Raw genomic sequence first — 20,742 nt, forward strand, 5'->3', positions numbered from 1 at the left:
ATTAATGCCATCTGTAGCACCTGTTGTATACCTAGATAGGAGAAACGGTACCAGAGTTTATCAACCACTACCATATAAAGACAAAACAGAGATTTGTAAAATACAGAGAGAATTTGGAAGGACAAGTGAAATTTTTAAAGGCATGATAAGGGCTACCTTTAATTCAAATGAAATGGTACCGAAAGATATCACTGATTTATTTAAATGTTTACTAACACCTTCTGAATATGAGATATGGGAAAAATAAATGGAAGCCAGCTTTAACAAGAAATACAACAAACACCCAGTGACGCCAGTGACAATGATGGTAACCCTATTACAATAGATCATTTCTGCGGCACAGGGGATATGCACTGCCCAGAAAAACAAACTCTAGGTCAGTTTTGAAAAAAATCTGTAACGTTGCAGAAAAAACATTTTATCAATTACCAGTAACTGAGGCTAAGGGCAGCTATCTTTACATTAAACAGTTTCCTTCAGAGAGTTTTTTGCAGTTTGTGGATCACTTGAGAACCCAAGTCGAAAGACAGGTGCAGGACCCTATGGTACAGACAGAGCTGCTTAAAGAAATGGCTCAGAGGAATGCAAATGAGACCTGCTGTAGAATTATCCTCAGCCTTCCTCTCAACCCATCACCTAGTCTTGCTCAGATGATTGACGCCTGTGCCAGGAGAGCAGAGCTGTCCGATACCCCTGACAGACATACAACATCTGCACAACTACAGCCTGCTGCCCGGCCGCACCAGGTCCAAGGAGCCAACCAATGTCATCAGACCAGCTGCAGAACATCATCTGCCTGCGTTGCAAGAAACCAGGACACTTTGCCAGAAACTTTCCTCAAAACCAGAACCAGAGAAAGTTCAACAAACAAAAAAACTGAGTGTACAGCACATGCCCACTGCTAAAACAACTATGCACAAAGATATAAATATAGCAGGACTCACACGAGAAAACACCTCTCTCTTAACAAATAAGGGGGAGGGCATGACTCATACTGGGGGGGGACAGAAAAATAAAAATGTCAAATGTACAATTAACAAGGTTTGGCAGCTGCTAGGCAGACCTTGCCTAGCGACTGCCAAAGGATTTCATTTCAGATTCACTGATTGGGAAGTCATTATAGTGGACCTGTCAAACAACTCACAGGACCTGCAGGTGTACCAAATGGAACCGGACAGTATTTTGTCATTGGAGATACAGCACACACACCTTCAGAGATTGAAATAGCTCCCATGACTACTAAGGGAAAAATATCAAGCCTTATGCTGTTGGCACGATGCTCACACCCTCCATTTTACCTAGAAAAAGGGTAAATTTTGGCCCAAGCCATTCCCATCCCAGTAGAAATAACAGTAGAAGGAAAATCACCAGAAGTCTACTGGGCAGAGATGGTAGGAGAGGATAGACCCTCGATGGCATGCAACTTAGCCCATGGTTCAGAGCACCTTTAGGTAGAAGGGGTTCTGGACACAGGCGCAGACATCACGGTGATACCTAAAACCACGTGGCCATCACATTGGGAGTTATAACCTGTGGCAGGCAAACTTCAGGGCATAGGAGGAACCACATTGGCAAAGATTTCAAAAAAATGTTGTGCAAATTGAGGGATCTGATGGGAAATTTGCAAATGTTTGCCCATTTGTGGCAGACAATAAGGCTCTGCTGTGGGAGAGAGACACCATGTCCCAGTGGGGAGTCCAGTTAATCAATCCTAAGACACCCCAGGATTTTTGGAAGTAGCCACTGTGGTGCGCCCTGCCCACAAGTTAAAGTGGTTGGATAACACCCCAAGGTGGGTAGCAAAGTGGCCTTTGAGTATTGAGAAACTTGAGGCGCTTGAGGAACTTGTGAAGGAGCAGTTAGCTCAAGGACACCTACCAGAGACAGCACTTGGAATTTCCCAGTCTTTGTAGTAAAGAAGCCTGGGAAGGAATGGAGATTGCTCCACAATCTCAGAGAAATAAAATTGTAGAGGACATGGGTCCACTCCAACCAGGGATGCTGTCATGGTTTGACGCTGGCACAATGCCAGCGCCCCATGAAAATACAACTTACCAATCAAATGCTGTGAAATGTGATCAAGAACAGAGCAAAGCAGGCCAAACTTAATAACAAAGGAAAAACTTTATTACACTACTACTACTACTATTAAAGGAAAAGAAAGGGAAGAAAAAAAACACACAAAATTTGAAATGAAAACCTTCCAAAACATTTCTCCTCCCTCCACCCAACTCCACCAAACCCCAGCGAGACCCATTTGGATCCTTAATCAAGTTTTCACCCTTCAATATAATCAATACTGAGTCCATCGGGGAAGAGAGGAGTCCCCTTGCACCATAGACCCCCAGGAAACACAGCTGCCACCTCTTGTGTTTCCAATGTCACACGTGGCACTGCCCAGACACACCGACCAGTGTGACATTCTCCTCTCCATGTCACAGTGCTCTCACCACCGGGCATGGACAGAGACTGCTTATAGGGCCCCTTTAAGGATGCTTTGCCAAGGACCACCAGGAACAACAGTCCAGTATCACAATTCGGGACTAGAGTCCCCCCCATTTTCCCCTGGGGCCGAGGGTCCAAAAGACGGAGATCGCCTTCTCTTCCTCTCTGAAGATGGAGGGCATCCTCACACCCTCCTCAGCTCTCTCTGTCCACTCCAAAACTGGTAGTTGCTGAAGAAGGTCTCTTGGCTCACCAGTGCATCCCCCTAAAATGCAGTCCCTCTTGAAAGAAGGAGTGGTTCAGTCTATGGTAAACAAGCAGAGTCCAGCCAAAGGCCACTCTATCATCTGCCCCCAACCTTCTTCTCTGAACATCTGAGGTTTCAGGCTGTCTCTCTTTTCTTCAAATTCAGGAGGAGTAATATTTCATAAAGCCTTCATTTCACAGGAAAGGGTTAAAAGTCCCGGACTCCCCGGACGGCTGCAATCTCAGCCCAGGACTCTTTCTCTAGTCTCCCACGCTGGGCATCTTCCCCCCCACCTTCTCCTTCTCCTCTGCCGGCAAACTCCCAGGTGTCTGCTGGCTCTCTATCCCTTTTCCCTCTGGCTTAGGGAGGGGGGGGGAACAAAAACATCCCAGATTTCTCCACCCTTCCATCCGCAGGAGCTGACCCAGCCGGTTCTGATCCTTTACCTCCTGGCCTACCTCTGCAGGCCGCATGGCTCCCCTCCCCCACCCAGCCCGGGCTGGGGGGGGAAGGTCCGTACCATGCAGTGACCGGAACCAAAGAAGGACGAGTCCTCCTGGGAATTCCGCTTTTAACCCCTCTGTGTTCTCAGAGGCGTGTCCACCTTCAATTGGTCACCCCAAGTGTCAGTATCTAAACTTGACCCCTGACTGCATGGACCTCTTCCTTCTAAAAAAAATTCTCTTCCCGTGTCAAACCATGACAGATGCCTAGTCCAACAATGCTCTCTCAAGATTGGCAATTGGCTGTCCTAGATATCAAGGACTGTTTTTTCCAAATTCCATTGCACCCTGAAGGTGCCCTGAGGTTTGCATTCTCAGTTCCCACCATCAATCGGGAAGCCCCAGTGAAACACTATCACTGGAAAGTTTTGCCCCAGGGTCTAAAATCCAGTCCTTTCATATGCCAACAGTATGTAGCATCGCTGCTGTCTCCAGTACGTGCAGAGAGAAAGGATGCCATCATCCTGCACTGTGCTTGTGATGATGTGCTTGTGTGAGGACCCAATGACTCTATACTCCAATACAGAGGTTAAAATTTTAACCTCTGTTGGATTTCAATTGAAGAAAAACAAAGTTCAAAGGATGCCACCTTGGAGATACCTGGGTCTGGAAATCTCTGCAAGGACTATTGTCCCTCAGAAATTGGAGATCAATTGCAACCTCAGAACACTAGCAGACCTCCACTTGTTGTGTGGGTCTTTAAATTGGGTAAGGCCCTGGCTAGGCCTCACAAATGAGGATCTAGACCCTCTCTTCAATTTACCAAAGGGGGAGAGGGAGCTGGCCTCCCCCAGGAAACTGACCCCAGAGGCAAAGACAGCAATCGAAAAGGTACAGAAGGCCTTGTCAGAAAGGCAGGCACATCGGTGTGACCCAAACATGCCTTTCCAGTTCATTGTTCTAGGAAAGCTGCCACACCTGCACGGGTTGATTTTCCAATGGGCCGAGGGGCAGAAGGATCCACTCTTAGTCATAGAGCAGGTTTTCCTATCGCACCAAAGATCCAAAACCATCACTAAGCCACAAGAGCTGATAGCAAAGCTGATTCAGAAGGCCAGGGTGAGGTTGTGTGAATTAGCAGGGTGTGACTTTGCATGTATTCACCTTCCAGTCAGGCTTTCTGAGGAGGGAAGGAACTCTCCTGAGAGACTGACCAAAGGGATGTTTGAGCATTTGCTCCAGAGCAGTGCCAGTCTCCAATTATCTCTGGACAGCTACAGGGGACTAATATCAGTCCATGCCCCGTCTCACAAGTTGTTCAATGAGGAATTCCACCTTATTCCTCAAGAGAAAAGGAGCCGGAGGGCGCTCAGGGCTCTCACAGTGTTCACTGATGCCTCTGGGGCTTCCCACAAGTCGGTGATGACTTGGAGAAATCCACAGACTCAGCATTGGGAAGCTGATGTCAAGTTTGTGGAGGGATCCCCCCAGGTGGCTGAACTGGCTGCAGTGGTGAGAGCTTTTGAGAGGTTTTCTGAGCCAATCAACTTGGTGACAGACTCTGCCTATGTGGCAGGTATAGTGTCCAGGGCGGAGGAGGCTGTGCTCAAAGAAATAGAGAATGAACATCTCTTCAGGTTGCTCTCAAGGCTGATTTATTTAATCTCTCACCGAGAGCATCCATTCTTTGTGATGCATGTGAGGTCACACACTGATTTGCCAGGTGAGATTGCAGAGGGGAATCGCAAAGCAGACTCCCTTGCTGCACCAGTCGAAAAAGCACGTCTCCCTGATGTTTTCCAACAGGCAAAGCTGAGCCACGAACATTACCACCAGAATGTGCCAGGTTTGATTCGACAGTTCCAGCTTACACGGAGTCAGGCCCGAGCCATTGTGACCAACTGTCCCAATTGCCAGCTCCAGGCTGTGCCATCGATGGGCATGGGGGTAAACCCCAGAGGCCTTAGCAGCTGTGAGGTGTGGCAGGCAGACATCACACACATTCAGCCTTGAATGCGTTCATGTAAGCGTGGACACATTCTCAGGTGCAGTGTATGCCTCTGCCCATATAGGACAAAAGGCTGCTCATGCCAAACAGCACTTAGTGCAAGCATTTTCAATATTGGGGGTTCCAAAAATGATTAAAACAGATAATAGCCCAGCATATATATCCAAGGAGTTTCTGGAATTTCTCCAGCAGTGGGGAGTGGAACATAAAACTGGCATCGCCCACTCCCCCACAGGTCAAGGTGTAGTCGAGCGTGCACACCAGACGCTCAAACAGGTATTGAAAAGACAGAGCAGTTCAGCTCCGTGGATGTCTCCATGAGACAAGCTCTGCAAAGCCATGTTTACCATCAATTTTCTGAACTGTTCATTTGAAAACATGAGTCCACCTGTTGTATGTCACTTTAACCGTGGCAACCAGTTCAAATTGTCTCAACATCCACCGGTCTTGATTAGGGATCCAGAAACTTGGGAAACCAAGGGTCCCTATGAACTCCTGACCTGGGGTCGTGGCTATGTGTGTGTAGCTACTCCCTCAGGCCCTCGGTGGATTCCCCAGAAGTGGGTGAAACCTTTTGTCCCCAAGAATCCAGGTCAGACAGAAGGGGATGAGAAGCAAGTAGCTGATGCTTCAAAGAGAAGATGCCGCCAAATGGAAGAAGAATAATTTTCCTAAATGTGAATTCCTTCCGGCAGAAACAAACTTTAACATGTTCTTAAAATGTTTGTTTTTCCCTTTTAGAGAAAACCTACCTCCCACTCAACCCTGTGATGAACCCCATCCAAGTTGTCATCCTGCTAATGCTGAACAGTCAGGCAGCTGCATGGATCATCCCTCAGCCACGCCAAAACGTCTGGGTGACTCTGGCACAGACACTACAGCAGGAAAACATTTGCTTGTCCACTGCAGCAGCAAAGGACCCTATGTCCACTGGTCTGGTAGGAATTCCATGGCAGGCTAGAGAATTTCCAGCAGGCCTGAACAAAGATAGGTCCAACGAAATCCCAGAATCACATACTCCCCGACCATACAAAGATCAGAAGCAAGTTGGGGCGATCCTGAAATCCTTGGAGGAGTGGTTGAGAGGTTTGCCCAGGATGGCTCAGGAACCCCAAGAGTTGGCACTATTGGGTTTTTCTCCTGCAGCTTACTGTGTACATTTTATGGTGCTCCCAAAACCTTCCAACACTGACGAGTACCACGTTATAAAACAACATCATGGGGAGTTCACTGCAAGGAGGTGGTGTCAGAACACGAGCCATATTGGGGCAGACAACCCATCTCACTCAAGTCCCAAAGGTCTCCCTAAAGGATTGTTCTTGATTTGTGGTGATCGGGCGTGGGCAGGAATTCCGTCTTGGCTTTTAGGAGGGCCATGTACAATCGGGAGGCTGTCCGTCTTGACACCCACCAAACTCTAATTGGCGAATAGACTCACAAAAACAAATCGGCAAACAAAATTCAAAAGAGGAGTGCAGACAATCTGGACCCAAGTTGTAACTCAGAAATTTTTCATTGGGCCAAGTCAAAAAGAGTTGCTGTGTCCCTGTTCCTTCCATGGGTCACAGCAGCCAAGGCTTTAGGTGAATTGGGCCACCTAGAGTGCTGGGTAGTCAAACAGGCAAACTTAACATCTGCTGCCATCAGCTCTCTCCTAGAAGACGAGGAAATTACTAGACAGGCCACACTGCAAAATCATGCTGCAATAGATTTCCTTTTGTTCCTGCATGGACATGAATGCAAGGAATTTGAAGGACTTTGTTGCATGGACCTGACTTCAAAAGCTCCAAACATCCATGCTGCCCTTTGAAGCATGAACAGCCTGATCAGACAAGTGAAGCAAGAATCTGAGGATTGGTTCAAAGAACTGTTCAAGGGCTGGGGATTCATGGGGTGGTGGACATCTATTGTTAGATCAATTTTATTACTCCTTGTTATTCTGTTCCTTGTAACCTTGGCTGTTGGGAAGGATGGATAAATATAATTGCCTGGCAAAAGGTTTACAATAGTACAGCCAGGATGAAAACAATCCCCCCTGCTGGCTGGACAATACCCTTACCTACAGATAGGTCCAAAAGTCAATCGAACTGTTCCATCTCAACCCCCAAAATGTATGGTTCATCCCACACCTGTAACCCTCCCCTGAAACATCAAGTGTCTGTGACCCCATTGGCCCAAGTCTTGTTCTAGTCCACCTTGAAGCCCTCTGATAAGGGATCTCCGAGGGGCCAGACACTCTCTTGGAATCCCCGCTCTCTTGGAACTTCCACCCTCTCCTAGAGCATCCTCTCTACCCCTTGTCTCTCCTCTCCCCCATCACCTCAGGCCTTGCCACCTGCTGCATCTGGCAGCTCCAAGCAAGGCCTTTCACCATCCCCAACAAACCTTATATTCTAAGAGCAACCTTCAGAGATCTCTCATCTCCATTCATCGAAACCGTCCTGGAGCACAGCACTTGGCGTTCAGGATCCTGCGTCACCTGATTTTCAAAGCTATCAATGGTCTCATACCTTCTACCTCAGAAGTCAACCACATAGAGTTGGCAAACCTAAGGAGGTCTGACTACGCCACCAACTGTAGGTGGTGGGAAAGCCATACTCAGGGTTGAATTGAGCCCAGTGAATTCCTGTAACCTTGTTTAACAAATAAGGGGGAGGTGTTACAGTGCGCTTGTGCTATGTCTTTCCCCCATTCCCCAGACCTCTGTGACTCTGATCAGATAAGCCTGGTCTCCTCCTTCCAGCCCCAACAGAGCTGGTGGAGAGCCAAGAAGCCCTCTCTTTCCAGAGCCTAGATAAACCCCTAACCCGCTCTTTCCTCTGGGCATCACAGAATAAAAAGAGCTGGACAACTACATCGGGGTAAGAGCCTCTTTTGAAATCTTTGCCCATCTCCTGATGTTTCTCCCCTCAAAACCTCAGATCTCTGGGCTAGCCTGGTAATTTAGGGGCTGAGAGGGGGGGAAACGTCAGCAGTCAGCACTGTGTGTTCAGGGTTCACTGTGCCTCGGTCCAGGGAGCCGGCTCATACCAAGACTTTCCCTGCAGATGCCTGAGCTTCTGCTGCCTTAGTCCTGAATGTGTTCAGTAATTTACTGCTGTTCATCTGCCCTCAGCCAGCAGGAACCAGAACTGTAAGTGCAGGGTTGGTGTTTTCTATTACCCATTAACTCAGAGTCAGCCTTCACATAATTAGCTAACAAAAGCAATTGGAGAAATTTCTCAGGGTGCTCACTCAGCCCTTGGAAGTGCTGTGCTTTTGACTCCAACTCCTTTGCTGTCTCGTTCATGGATCAGTTGGAACAATGTTCATGTGTTCTGGTGGTTTCCTGCCATTTAAGCAGCCTGGCAATGCTGATGGCTCAGGGATGGGGCAACTTGTTCACAGCCACAGACAAAGGACAGATCCTGGCTCCAGAGCACAATCCCAGTGTGTTTGAAGGGCATGCATCGAGCTACGAAGCAGCTGCTGCCTTGAAACTGCAGGAATGCCACTAATCAGCATCCTGTCCAGGGGGAACATCCCAGACCCTGAAGTTCTCCGAGGCTGCTGAGAGGGAGCCATTGCTCTGGGGAGCAATGCAGGAGCTGTTACAAGTGCTCAGAGGTTTCAATGCACAAGGAATCTTTTCTGGCTGTGTTTCAGTAGTGACTGTAAAGCAGTACTTGCTGGCCTTAGACCATGATTGCTTCACGTACTGATGAACAGTACAGAAATGACGCCACGCCCCGGTGGCAGGAGCCGGGGTGGCGCAGGCTGCCGGCGAGCCCCGGCCCCGCTGTCCCTCGGTGGGCACCACGAGCCACAGCCTCAGCCCCGGTGGGCGCGGGCAGGGCTCGGCCGCCGGCTCTGGGCCCTCACCACATTGGGGCGGACCCATGACGACGGATCGAGGCAAAGGAAAAGGGAAGGACCCTTGCGTGCGTCTCCGAGCGGTCTTTATTTCTCCCCACGCAGGGAGCAGCACAGGTGACACAGCTCAACAACTCGAAGGGAGGGCAGAGGCAAAGGACGCCAAGCTGAGAAAAAGGGCGACTTTTAAAGGGAGGCTGTCCTCAGAGGGCGGACAGCCTAACAACAAATCAAGGGCTAGATAGGAGGAGTATGGGGTGAATATATGTAAACATAAAGCCAGTAGGGAAGGGGAAGGGCAGAGTACGTACTTAATATGCCAATGAGTGAAAGAAAATATCATAACTGACAACGAAGCTTCTAGATAAATGGGTGTAGCAAATAATGACAGACAATCTGCAGGGACAGGATTTGGAGGATGGACAGGGAAGGACCTGGAAATAAGGGAGGTATACACCAGGACTGATATGGGGAAAGGCAGGAAAACAGGTGAAAAACAACTTTGGGGAGAGACTATTAGGAAAACTGAACAGGAGTGAATAGGAGCAAACCATTACAATTACTTTAAACAATTTCTTAAACATAAACTTTGAAATCCCACTACCGCAAACAAAATCATCCCCCACAAGACCGGATAATTCGCCTTTGATGACACACGGAAAATTTCAAATGAGAAGGAAGATCCTGCTGAAACTTACGAGAAAACATGAACTAAGGAGTTTAAAGACTGTTTTGCAACCTCCATACTTACTTAGGCTTATTGCCATGTGAACAATCTCTTGATATTTCTTAGTACTTTACAGAAAAAAAGAAAATTAATTTAAAAATTTTTGTTTAACTATTGGCATTTTTGCTCAACAAATTAAAATGTGTGAAAGAAATTACAAGATAAGTAAAAATTAATATAAAATTGCATCCCTTTGGCATAATTAGTAGAAAGGTCCAGGCTGAAGCTTTTTTTTTTCATAGTCTTAATATATGATGTTACAACTGTTCTTATTTCTGGTAGCATGATACACTTCATCCAAAGCTGCATTTCAGGAAGGTGGATACACAAATGAGTATGTGAGTTATCAGAGGAGCCATTTAGGGAGCAGAGACTACTGGTAAATATAACAGTGTTGAAAATATTTGGACAAGAGATGTATAAAAATTATTATTCAGAATAGTTTTCATTATCGTAGTTCCCGGATTCATATTCTTCATCATCTTCATCAGAATTGTCATAATACTCCTCGTATTCAATGCTGTAGCTTGCGCTTCTACTGCCAGCAGTAAATGCAAATGCAGGAGACGGGACTGCAAGATATAATTGAATACAGATTAAATTAGCTGAAGATAGGAACACAGAGGAAGGCATGGGTTTGGATTTGTACACAAACTCAGATTTTCTGAATCCTTGTTATCTGTGAAAAGGACAGGGGTTTTAGCCGATAGCTTGACCTCATACCACTGAAGGTCAAGAGCAAGTTTCTATATAGAATCATGGAATCCCAGAACTGATTGGTTTGAAATGGATCTTAGACCTCATCTTGTTCCACTCCCTGCCATGGGCAGAGACACTTTCTCTATCCCAGGTTGCTCCAAGTCCCATCAAACTTGGCCTTGGACACTTCAAGGGTGGGGTAGCCACAGCTTCTTTGAAAAACCTGTGTCAGTACTTCACCACACTCTGAGTAAAGAATTTCTTCCTAACATCTAATCTAAATCTCTCCTGTTTTAGTTTAAAACTATTCTCCCTTGTCCAACCACTATCTGCCTTTATAAAATTCCCTCTCCCTCTGTCTAGTATTCCCCCTTTAGGGACTGGAAAGGTGCTGGGCTCTCCCCAGAGCCTTCTCTTCCCCAGGCTTAACACCAGCAGCTTGCTCAGCCTGTCTCTAGAGCAGAGGTGCTCCAGCACCTGGAGCATCTCCATGGCCTCCTCTGGACCCACTCTAACAGGTCCATGTCTTTCCTGTGCTGAGGACATGTTGAAAATGCATTTAATTCCTAATACTAATAAACTATGGTATCAGTCTCCTGCAACTCCTGTGCATCTGCAAATATTCCCAGAGGAAAAAGAAAGCTTTGAGAGCAATTTATAGAAACTGGATGAGTGACAAACTTCCCTAGACCAGGAGGTAAATATGATAATGCGTCTTTATCCTGAATTTGCCAGGAAAAAGAGTTCTCCATGGAGGAAGAAGGTTATTGTTCTGCAGGGCTGGGCCCAAAGCGGATCAATAGCAAAGCTATTTCTTACATCTTTTGAAACACTCTCATTAAGGAACAAAAACTGTTTGCTTCCTAATTTTATGAAAAATAAACAGCTAAGCAAACCTGCCATGATTCAAAGACTCCCTCAGTTACCCCTGGGATAAGGAAGTGGAATAATGTGTCTCAGCTGTATGGCTCCAATCCACAGCTTTCTATATTCTGGAAGCTGGTATAATTTGCAGCAAAATATTACTATATAAACCATTAGGGGATAATGTAAAATAAAAGCACACAGAAGAGTGAAAATATGGGCAGTTCTGGGTAATTTCTCCTATGCTTCATTTTCATTCCAACAACCCCATCCTTTCATCCTGCTTGTATGCATTTTTATATTTTTTACATCCAAATAAAAAAAAATTACCATCAATGACTTTCAATCTTGCAGAGGCATATGTTGCACCATGCTTATTTTTAGTGTGGCAGATATAAATGCCTTCATCTGATTTTTTGAGGCCTTGAATCTGCAGCCAGCCTGTCACACCATACTTCTGAGGCCCACCTCTTGCCTTTGAAAAGAAAAGAAATGGTTGAAATGAAGCAGCTAGGAGACACCATGATATTTCTCAAAATACTTGTGGATTGATTAAATATCATTACAAATTTTGCTCCTTTTTTTTAATGCCATCATGCTTTGATTCTGCTTATTCTTGCTGCATTGTGTTTTACCTTCTTGCTGCTCTGCACCTCTGAGTTCATGCTTTCCCATCTCTACTCTTTCACCTTCACTACCCTGCATGGTGCTCACATTCCTGTTCCTCTTCACGCCACTCTTCTCCGTGCTCCTTCTATCCCTTGTCCCAGAACCACTTGTTGCTTCTTCAAAGCATTCCACCTATGCTCAAGCTCAGGATGAGATGGGGAGTGAGTCTGGGGGAGTTGTTAGGGCCAAGGGGGCTTGTGTTGCAGCATTTCTGAGAGACAGAGGGCATGATTTATGTCTGGAATGAGAGTTGAGCTACTCCAGCCTAGGCCTCAGATACGGGCCTTGTGAGGCCTTCCACCCGTGACGCAGTAAGAAAAAGAGCTTGTGGCGCAGTTAGAAATTATATTAAGGTGTGATGTGAAGCACTGGGTTTTCTGGGTGTGAATTAGTATAGGTTTATAGTGTGGAGTTCAGTCCACCTTAAGACAAAGACAAACAATGTTACCTTGCCAATGAGAGTGCCTTTGTAAACTGTAAACTATACTGAAGAGTATATAAACTGCCATCTTCTAACTAATAAACAGAAAACGTTTGATTGACCATATTGGCCTGATCTGCATTTGTCTGGTCCAGCTTTCCTGTCTCACAAGTTCCCTGGATTTGGGCCTGACCAAGCTGACACCCAGCAGCCAAGTTTTATGGGTTGGCACGACATTCCATGGGCACTTTCACACTTCATGACAGTTTCATCTGGCTTGGAGTAAAGCCTCCTAAAGAAGCATAAGTGGTACCCTGGCTGTTGTTCCTTCTGCAGGGACTGACGAAACACTGAGAGAAATCATCATTCTTTGCATAGTCACAGGGCCCCTACTGGGAATCTATTGCAAAGGTGTTGTGTTCTGTAGGAGGAATTAGCACATTAATGATGCTGCTCCTGTTCCCAAACTGTATGCAAGGGTAAATTCAAGTTTTACCTGAACGGAGACATGGGTGTCATCTCCTGGCAGAAACATTTTGTTCCCCTTTTTTTTCCATTCAAGCTGTGGCATAGGATAGGCTGACACCTCACAGCCGAAAATGACATCATTGCCAGTGTAATTCTGGGCATCCTGAGGTGGCATAGAAATAACAGGAGCTGCAAAGAACCAACAGGGTGCTTTAGGAAACAGTACACAAAAATGTTTGTTAACATTTGTCCCTGCTTCAAGGATCCATCAGACTGTGTTTACCTTTTGGGTCTCACACACTGTGAAGAGCCACTTGATTCTAAGTGCCTTTTAAAGCTCAGAAAACCTAGTGTCTGTGCTTTCTAAAAATGCTTATTCAAGTCTGGTTTCCCCCTTGTAGATGATCACGGAACCCAAGCTGAAATTGAGGGCTTAATTTTGCCCCATGAGCTGTCATTGTGGACCAGGCTCGGGCCCCCCCAGCAGAGCCACCAGTGCCAGACCTGGGCTTCAGAGGAAACCACAGGAACTTGTGCAGCACGTGAGTCACAGAGCAATTGATTGTGTGACAGCTCCAAATGTGTCACATTTTGGTTAGCTGAAAGCCAAAACACTGCTATTGCTGGCGTTTTCTGAGTACATCATTGCCTTGAAGCTGCTAAACATTGTCAAGCACTATTACCTATGGAAGTCACAAGTTACAACAGCATTAATGAATTTTATATTTATCCTCAATTGCTATTGATGTCATCCAATATTGGTGTTAGGAATGAAAAAGGATTGAAATTCAATTATTTCTGTAAGGTTTCATGTAATGCTTATTATACCTGTTACATTTCCATTTGTTTCCTCATGTTCTCACACTGTCACCCCCTCCAGCGTTTATTGATTGTCTCGGAATTCTGCTTTTTCCCTTTTCCCGAAGCAAAAGCTGCCGGCAGCCACGAGAGGGAGCCAGCCCGGGGCTTGGAGGCACCGGATCACAGCCCATCGCCGGTGTCTCCAACCTGATCGCGGGCACATCCCTCCCTCTGGGACCGTGTGAGCCTCTGCTCATCTCCCGTTTAGCGGGGATGAGGATGTCCGGTGCCAGAGACAAAACAGTGGATTTACTGTTAGCTCAGATTTCCTGTGTTGGAGATCTCTGCTTTTTTTCCCCCTGATCTGTTTGTCGACGACAAAATATGCTTTGCCTTCAAAAACCTGTTTTCTATTTCTAGACCAGTGATCAAAAAGGAATGCATTTTCTGGGTGATTTGGCTTGTATTGATTTTTTTTTTTTTCCCCACACATCCCACATGCTTGGAAATAGAAACCTCAAGTAAATAGTTAATATATTTTTGCTTGCAATATTTGATTCAATACCTAGGTGCAGCACTTATTCTTTGGCATTTGAAACTAACAGCCTGTTCCACATTTTCAAGCAACAATTTATAACACATTTGTCAGTTTTTTAGGATTAGTGTTGTGCAGAAAATATAAAATGCATCCTGATTAAAATTAATTGCAAACAAATTATACAGAAAACTATCAATTTTCCCATTTATAAATGCTTCATTAAACAATCTTGCTACTCTCTAAACATAAGATTATTCAAACCAGGAAACTTAAATCCTTAAATACTTGTTCTTTCATGAGAATTGTATATTCAGAACTTATTATTTCAAAAATCTTTATTCAATCAGCATTAACTGAATATCTTGGATGAGATTTTTTTTTTCTTTTTGACTATGAACTGATCACAGAGGGTCTTATATTAAAATATGCTTTTAAATATTGAAATTATTTGAAACTTCACTCCTTTTAATGATACATCCACTATAGTTAAGCCTAAAATGTACAAAAGAAACCAAAAGTCTACATTGACTCACGGCTGTTGTTAAAATTGTTCCCACAAAGAGATAGCGTAAAAAACTTTTCAAATAGGCAGATGTTGCCTGGTGAGTATTTTTATTGTGCTGTTAACTCAGGTGTCCTGTGGATCCCCTGCCAGCACTGAGGTGTGGCCAAGGACCGGGTCCTGCCTGTGTCACTATCCCTAGCCATGGCTCAGCCACCCATGGGAACACATCTGGAGTACACAAAGGTCTGAATTACAAATCCACATTACAGCTGTCCAGCACTGCCTGGCATGCACTAGAATAATTCCACACTAGGAATACTCCTCTTTCCATTAGCTGTGAGGAGAATACAGCAGAAGCTGGGAAATGTCTGGGCTTGGTCCTGGTCCTGCACTGAGTCTAGGGCTGACCAGGACTGGCATCACCTGAGACCAAACTCACAGCAAGCAGCAGTTCTGATCTAACCAAACTGCCTTTCTGACTGTTAACAGTACTTTCACTGTCCACTCAAACTTCAGAAATAAAATTCCACAACCTCACAATATCATTTTGCTGTATTTTGTGGAAGAAAATTAAAGTAACATTCTACAGTTTAAACAGACGTTTATAGAATTTATTTTTGAGTGTTTCAGGTTTTGTATTCAGAAAAATTCTCCCTTGATATCTGTGTGTATTTTGTTTGCATAGCTGATTAGAAACAGAGCTGTACTGTTATGATAATGAGTCATTTTGATTCCTGGAGAGGCAAATTTTTGTTGATAGCTAAGGAAAGTGTCCTGGTGTCCTGGTGCCCAGAGATGAATGGGCAGGAACTGCTTCTTTCCTTTTACAGTCCCAGTCAGTCATGAATTATCCCTCTGTGTTATAGAAAATGTAAACCAGAAGCCAGGAAAAATCAAAATACTGTTTTACCTTTCACAATCAACCTAACATCACTCCAGAGGAATTGATCACATAATGACTGGGATCTTTTTTCTCATATTGTATATTATTAATTTTTGCTAATCTATGTCTTATAAGATGGAAATGGCAGAAATTTTTGTGGCTTGTTTATTTGTTCTGACTCCAAAATTTACATTTAAAATAAATCATGTGACACAGCTAAATATAAAGAGAATCACTGCTATATTGTTCTGTTAGTTCATTAAATTATCAATGTTTCAAAGTGAATGGGGATGGTTTAAGTGTGGAGAATCTGTATATAATCAATGTACTTAGTAACCTTGGTACATTATTAGATAAAGTGATGAAAACTAGTTTTCAGGAAAATAAATAATTTTTCCATGTTTCTTTAACGAGCTAGGCCTTTTTCTTCTTTTTCAGGCAGGAGAAGAAAGATGAAAGGCTGTACTCTGATGAAAGGAGTTTATTGTTATTTATTTATTCATTGGTTGCTGTATACAATTAGTCCATTTGGTATCAAGAGGAAACAGCAGATGCTTTGAAGGAGAAAAAACGAAACAAAGTACTTTGAGCTGAGTGAAGGTTATATTTATAGCTTGGTACCAAAACCCCACAGTGCTCAGTGTTCGTTTCACATGCAAATTGCCGTCAGAACCGCCCGTGCTGCAGCCCTTGCTGCTCTCAGAGCCAAGTTCCTGCTGCCTTTTGTCACCAGCTGCCCCCGGAGCGCCCGGGATGGAGAGCGGTGCTCTCCCGGCCCGGGCTGGGCTGGGGGCTCCCGGGACAGCCGAGCCCCCTGCAGCCCCTCTGAGCCCCTCCGAGCCCCTCTGAGCCCCTCCGAGCCCCGCCGTGCCCGCTGCAGCCCCTCTGAGCCCCGGGCTCCGGCCGGGCTCTAAAGATTCCGAACCAGCGTGGGGAGCGCAGCTCGGTGACAGGAGAAGGGAACTTGTGACGCCGGTGCTGCCGGCCCAGCACCCTGCCCAACGCGGGCATGCTCCAGCTGGGTGCTTTCCTCAGCCACAGCCTCCTTCTTAACTGAGCTGCGCAGCAGTGACACAGCTGTGAAACTTTGCGCAGGCTTCTGTGCAATTCAGTAAGCTGAGAGGTTAGGATAATTCTCTGCATTCCTGGAGAGAGGCTCCAGCTTTTCTGGGGAGCCAGGGAAGCAGTGGGAAAGCGCTGGGGGTGATGCCTGCATGCAGAGCAGAGCAGCCAAGATCCTTCTGGAGGAGCAGCAGTGCGATGCGCCTCGGGGGCTACTGGATGACACCAGCAATTAGAAGTGGTAGGACTTCCAAATTCAAAAAGTCTCTTGGACGCGGCCAGTTCTTTAAAATTAATTAGAGGGACCACTGCTTTAAGCCTGTGCGCCTGAGCAGCTGCCGCTGCTGCAAAGTCACCGGCACTCGCTAAGGGAGTGGCACTTCAGGCCGAAATCGTGCTGGAGGGGTTATGCCACAAGAACTACTGCTACTGAGTCCCAAACAAAGACTCCTTCCCAAGCTAACAGACTTTCAGTTGTACTGCAGGCTGGCGTGCATGTGCCTTTCCTGACAAGCCTAATTTCCTAGCTTAATACCCTGATAGCAAATAAAGGATTCTCTAATGGATCCTTCTCTTGCAGCTAGAGAAAGAGGAAAGAAGCCTGATATCAACTGTTCATCATTTTTTTTAAGTTTTCAATATCCCTTGTTCATTCAATATAAAACTATAGCATGCACTCTAAGACTGATAGAGAAAAGCAGGTAAAATATACCTGAGTTACTCACATATGGAGTCCTTTGCTGTAGCTGCAATTTCAGATTTCCAGAGCTGTGACCCATTTGTGACCCACAGACCTCTCCTACTTACTTAATTCCAGAAAATATTTGATTAACTTAAAAACCCACAGTAGTTTCTCATTTAGAAACAAGCAAAAGCCTCTTTACATTTTCATTGTATAGTCATGTCTTAAGTGATAGGTGCCCAGGAGTAATGACTTATAGTACTGCAAAGAAAGGGAACAGCTTATGAGCAGCGAGCAGGAGCCCCCTATACGCCCACCTAAGAATCCTTCCACTAACAATGATCAGAGACAACTGTGCACTTTAAGAGTCCTTTAAGGAAATTGTTTCAGCTTGTTTCTGTTCTACTATTTGGATTTCTCTTTTATGGGTTAGCTAGATTTTATGATGATTCTGAATTGGATTATTTTGGACTTTTTTGGTAAAAAGAACAGAGCTGTTAATTAAATCCTATTTTCTTCTATTGCCCCTGTTTCACTGCTTACCATGTATCCTCACAGGTGGATACACACATACACAAGTGTACCCGTGTGTGTATATGTATACACAGGAGATACACATATACATATATATATATATATAATGAGATCTGCTTTACTATCACCACTTTAAAATTGTCAGTCCTGTTACAATAACAATCATTTGCCCATTCCTCTCAGACTATCCTGTTTACCGATTCCCAATGCCACGTACCACTTCCATAGGAAAAAAATCATAATCATACTCTGATTATTCAGAACAGACCCAGGCTGTAGATTGATGCTTTTTTAGCTACCATGAGATTTAATCCACTAGTGTAATATAGAGGTTTATAACAGACAATATTAAGTATCAGATGCTGAAACACATTTTAACACAAAGTAGCATTATAACAGAGTAATGATAATTGTAACCAAAACACAGTATTAGTTTAATGAAGTAAGGCTAGAGTAGCGAGTAACACATCTGAAGATAAGAATCAGCTCTTTTTTTCAGTTTGGAAGTGCCTCTGTACACATTACCTGATTCACATGGCCCTTTATGTTTCATGCTGATGTTTCTTTTCGCAGAGTAATCCTTGTTGAACTGACAGATGTTTTCGTAGGTTTTCCCATTAGGTCCACAGATGATTTCTTGAGATTTGCACACACACTGGGGTTCAGGGACTTCCCCAAACCTTGCTGCATCAGCATCCAACCTGCACTCGAGGTGATCCCCACATTGCCCATAAAAATGATTGCCCTGGTCCAAGTCACAGATCTGACCTTCCACATTCCCACATTCCAGACAGCAGCCACAGCGATCCAGCACAGTCCCGGCTGGACAGTCCTTCGGCTCAGAGCAGAGTGCCAAATCACATTTTCCACAACTATCTCCTTCCCTCAGCAGCCTCCACCAGCCTTGGTGGTACAAGGCAGGGAAATTCTCTGAAACCTGTACCAGTGCTACCAGCACTGCTGTAACCATCCGATACTTCATCTTGAGAGTGTAACAAAAAGCAGAAAAGGTCCTTGGAGTAAAGCCAGGGAGAGGGGAAAAAAGCAAACCAAAATAAGAGCAATCTAGTGAGAGAAAACCATCACAATCCTGGGGGTTTTTTTTAGAATATAAGCTGTACTCCAAACACAGGCTTTAAGAAAAAAAATTGTATCAGATTTCTAATCTGGAACTGATATTAAAATGCATAAAAACCCAGCAGCTTTTTCCTAATGCAGTTTGGAATGTGAGTACTGCTTGCACAGAGACCAAACTGCCCCTTCTGACAGCTGAGTTGAAGCTCTCTGAAAAGCTGTTTGCTCCGTGTCTCATTGAGCCAAATTTGCAAAGCCTTGCACTACTGGAACATTACATTGCAGCTATTGTGGAAAGGGGAACAGGGAAAAGGAGTGTAAAATGAAAAAAGTCACTGCTATGAGTGGCCCACCCCTACATCAGGCAAAATAGATGTACACAAAAAGATAAATATGTGTACAAAGTAGCACCCAAAAACACAGTGCCCTGGGGCTTAGCCAGTACTCTAGAGATTAGAGCTTGGTGCAACACCAAATGTGATCCATTCCTGAACACAGCTAGGGGCTCTGAATTAGCACTTTATTTACAGGCTCTATACAAGCAAGTGGCAATCCAAGACAGCTGGAATTGACTTTAAACTCTCAGGTTTATGAAAGATGCCTGTAATCATTAAAGGACCCATTGTTTATCTCTCCATATACTTTCTGTTCAGTGTTTATGGGTATCTGTGCTTTGCAACACAAAATGATGTGGGCCATGTTTAAGAATAATGTGCAAAGCTTTAGAGCACAGGCAAACATGAGCAAACTGCCACAGTTTCAGGAGATTCTGCTGAAGTGTTAGATGCTGTGCTCATCTTTTCAAAGCACTTCTTTGCCTTAGTTTCTTAAAATGTGCTTACACTGCAGGTTATGAAGGAAGATGAAAGAGGTAGCTTGGATTTCTTTCCATGCTTTTTCTGAGTGTATATGGCTGCCAGTTCAGAGACATGGCTTTTCAGGGTTGTTTCTCACCAGGTGTTGCATTGTTCTTTATCCATTTCAGGATTCAGACATGCACCCTATCTCCTGGCAGAAATCTCCCTTCCTTTGCCCTGCTGCTGAGATTTTGTAGCCCACAGGCTGCTGTTACCATTGTTCAAATGGCATGCAGCTCACCAACAATTCATCTTCCTGGCTCTGGGGGTGGAAGTGAAGCATCATGGACCTGCAGCCCTGCATGCAAGGCTCAATGCCATGGGTCAAGGATCACCACTACCTACAAAGGAAATGCCTCTGGGTGTTAGCTTAAAATAACCCTACATGCATCACAGTTTGAAGATAAACACATAAAATTAGGACACTGCTAATAAGCTGAAATAAATGAGAAGTCATGTTTGTGCCTACTTTTCTTAAAATCTTCCACAAGCAGCTTTTCCTCTTTTTTTTTTTTTTTTTTTTTTTTTGTTTGATTTTGTTTGTTTTGGTTTTGGTTTTGTTTTGTTTTGTTGATGATGTGTAACTACTTGCGTAAACTCAGTGAAGAATGCATTTTGTTGTACCAGCCTTGCATCCTCTGGCTGCATTCACAAAGGCAAATCTTTTGAGGTCATACATTTACTTTTCACCCCAAACATTTCCACAGCTTTTCTTTTAAATTCAGCTCCCATACTTTCTGCACCATTAGAGATTACCTCTTCCTTTGAGTTAAACAGCAGACTGCTTCAAAATCACTTCCTTCTCCTGAACAGCACAGAATGCAATTTCCTCCAGCCTACACTGATAACACTTCTCAAAGCCAGCCTGGAGATACCTGCAGGGCACTGAGTTTTTTCCTCTGATGGCTGGAATAATTCATATTCTGTTTGTGCAAGTTTTTGCTTTGAACCCTGAATCAGACT

The 20,742-nt window shown here is 44.7% G+C and overlaps 1 protein-coding gene and 1 long non-coding RNA gene across 2 annotated transcripts; one reads left to right on the forward strand and one right to left on the reverse strand.

The window, feature by feature from the left end:
- Positions 1 to 9,064: 9,064 nt before the first annotated feature.
- On the reverse strand, positions 9,065 to 19,182 carry LOC100190237 (kazal-type serine protease inhibitor domain-containing protein 1). The gene is made up of 4 exons (XM_002188657.6): positions 18,374 to 19,182; positions 12,872 to 13,032; positions 11,616 to 11,760; positions 9,065 to 10,294 (listed from the first exon to the last, which is right to left on the reverse strand). The coding sequence occupies exons 1-4, from the start codon at positions 18,828 to 18,830 to the stop codon at positions 10,152 to 10,154; spliced, it is 906 nt and encodes a 301-aa protein (XP_002188693.1). The 5' UTR covers positions 18,831 to 19,182; the 3' UTR covers positions 9,065 to 10,151.
- LOC140685017 (uncharacterized) lies at positions 13,802 to 20,244 on the forward strand. Its single transcript, XR_012058138.1, has 2 exons — positions 13,802 to 16,873; positions 19,908 to 20,244. It is a non-coding gene; the product is annotated as an uncharacterized lncRNA (long non-coding RNA).
- The last annotated feature ends 498 nt before the right edge of the window (positions 20,245 to 20,742 follow it).

The sequence above is a fragment of the Taeniopygia guttata genome, chromosome 13, assembly GCF_048771995.1.
Source record: "Taeniopygia guttata chromosome 13, bTaeGut7.mat, whole genome shotgun sequence".
NCBI classification, from domain to species: Eukaryota; Metazoa; Chordata; class Aves; order Passeriformes; family Estrildidae; genus Taeniopygia; species Taeniopygia guttata.

What these genes read in the sequence shown, in the direction of transcription:
- LOC100190237 (XM_002188657.6), bottom strand. Translation starts at nt 18,830, where the DNA reads ATGAAGTATCGGATGGTTACAGCAGTGCTGGTAGCACTGGTACAGGTT. An exon ending in TAAAGGGCCATGTGAATCAG is followed by an intron (nt 13,033 to 18,373) that starts GTAATGTGTACA and finishes GGTTCTTTGCAG; the next exon opens with CTCCTGTTATTTCTATGCCA. An exon ending in ACACCCATGTCTCCGTTCAG is followed by an intron (nt 11,761 to 12,871) that starts GTAAAACTTGAA and finishes TTCTTTTCAAAG; the next exon opens with GCAAGAGGTGGGCCTCAGAA.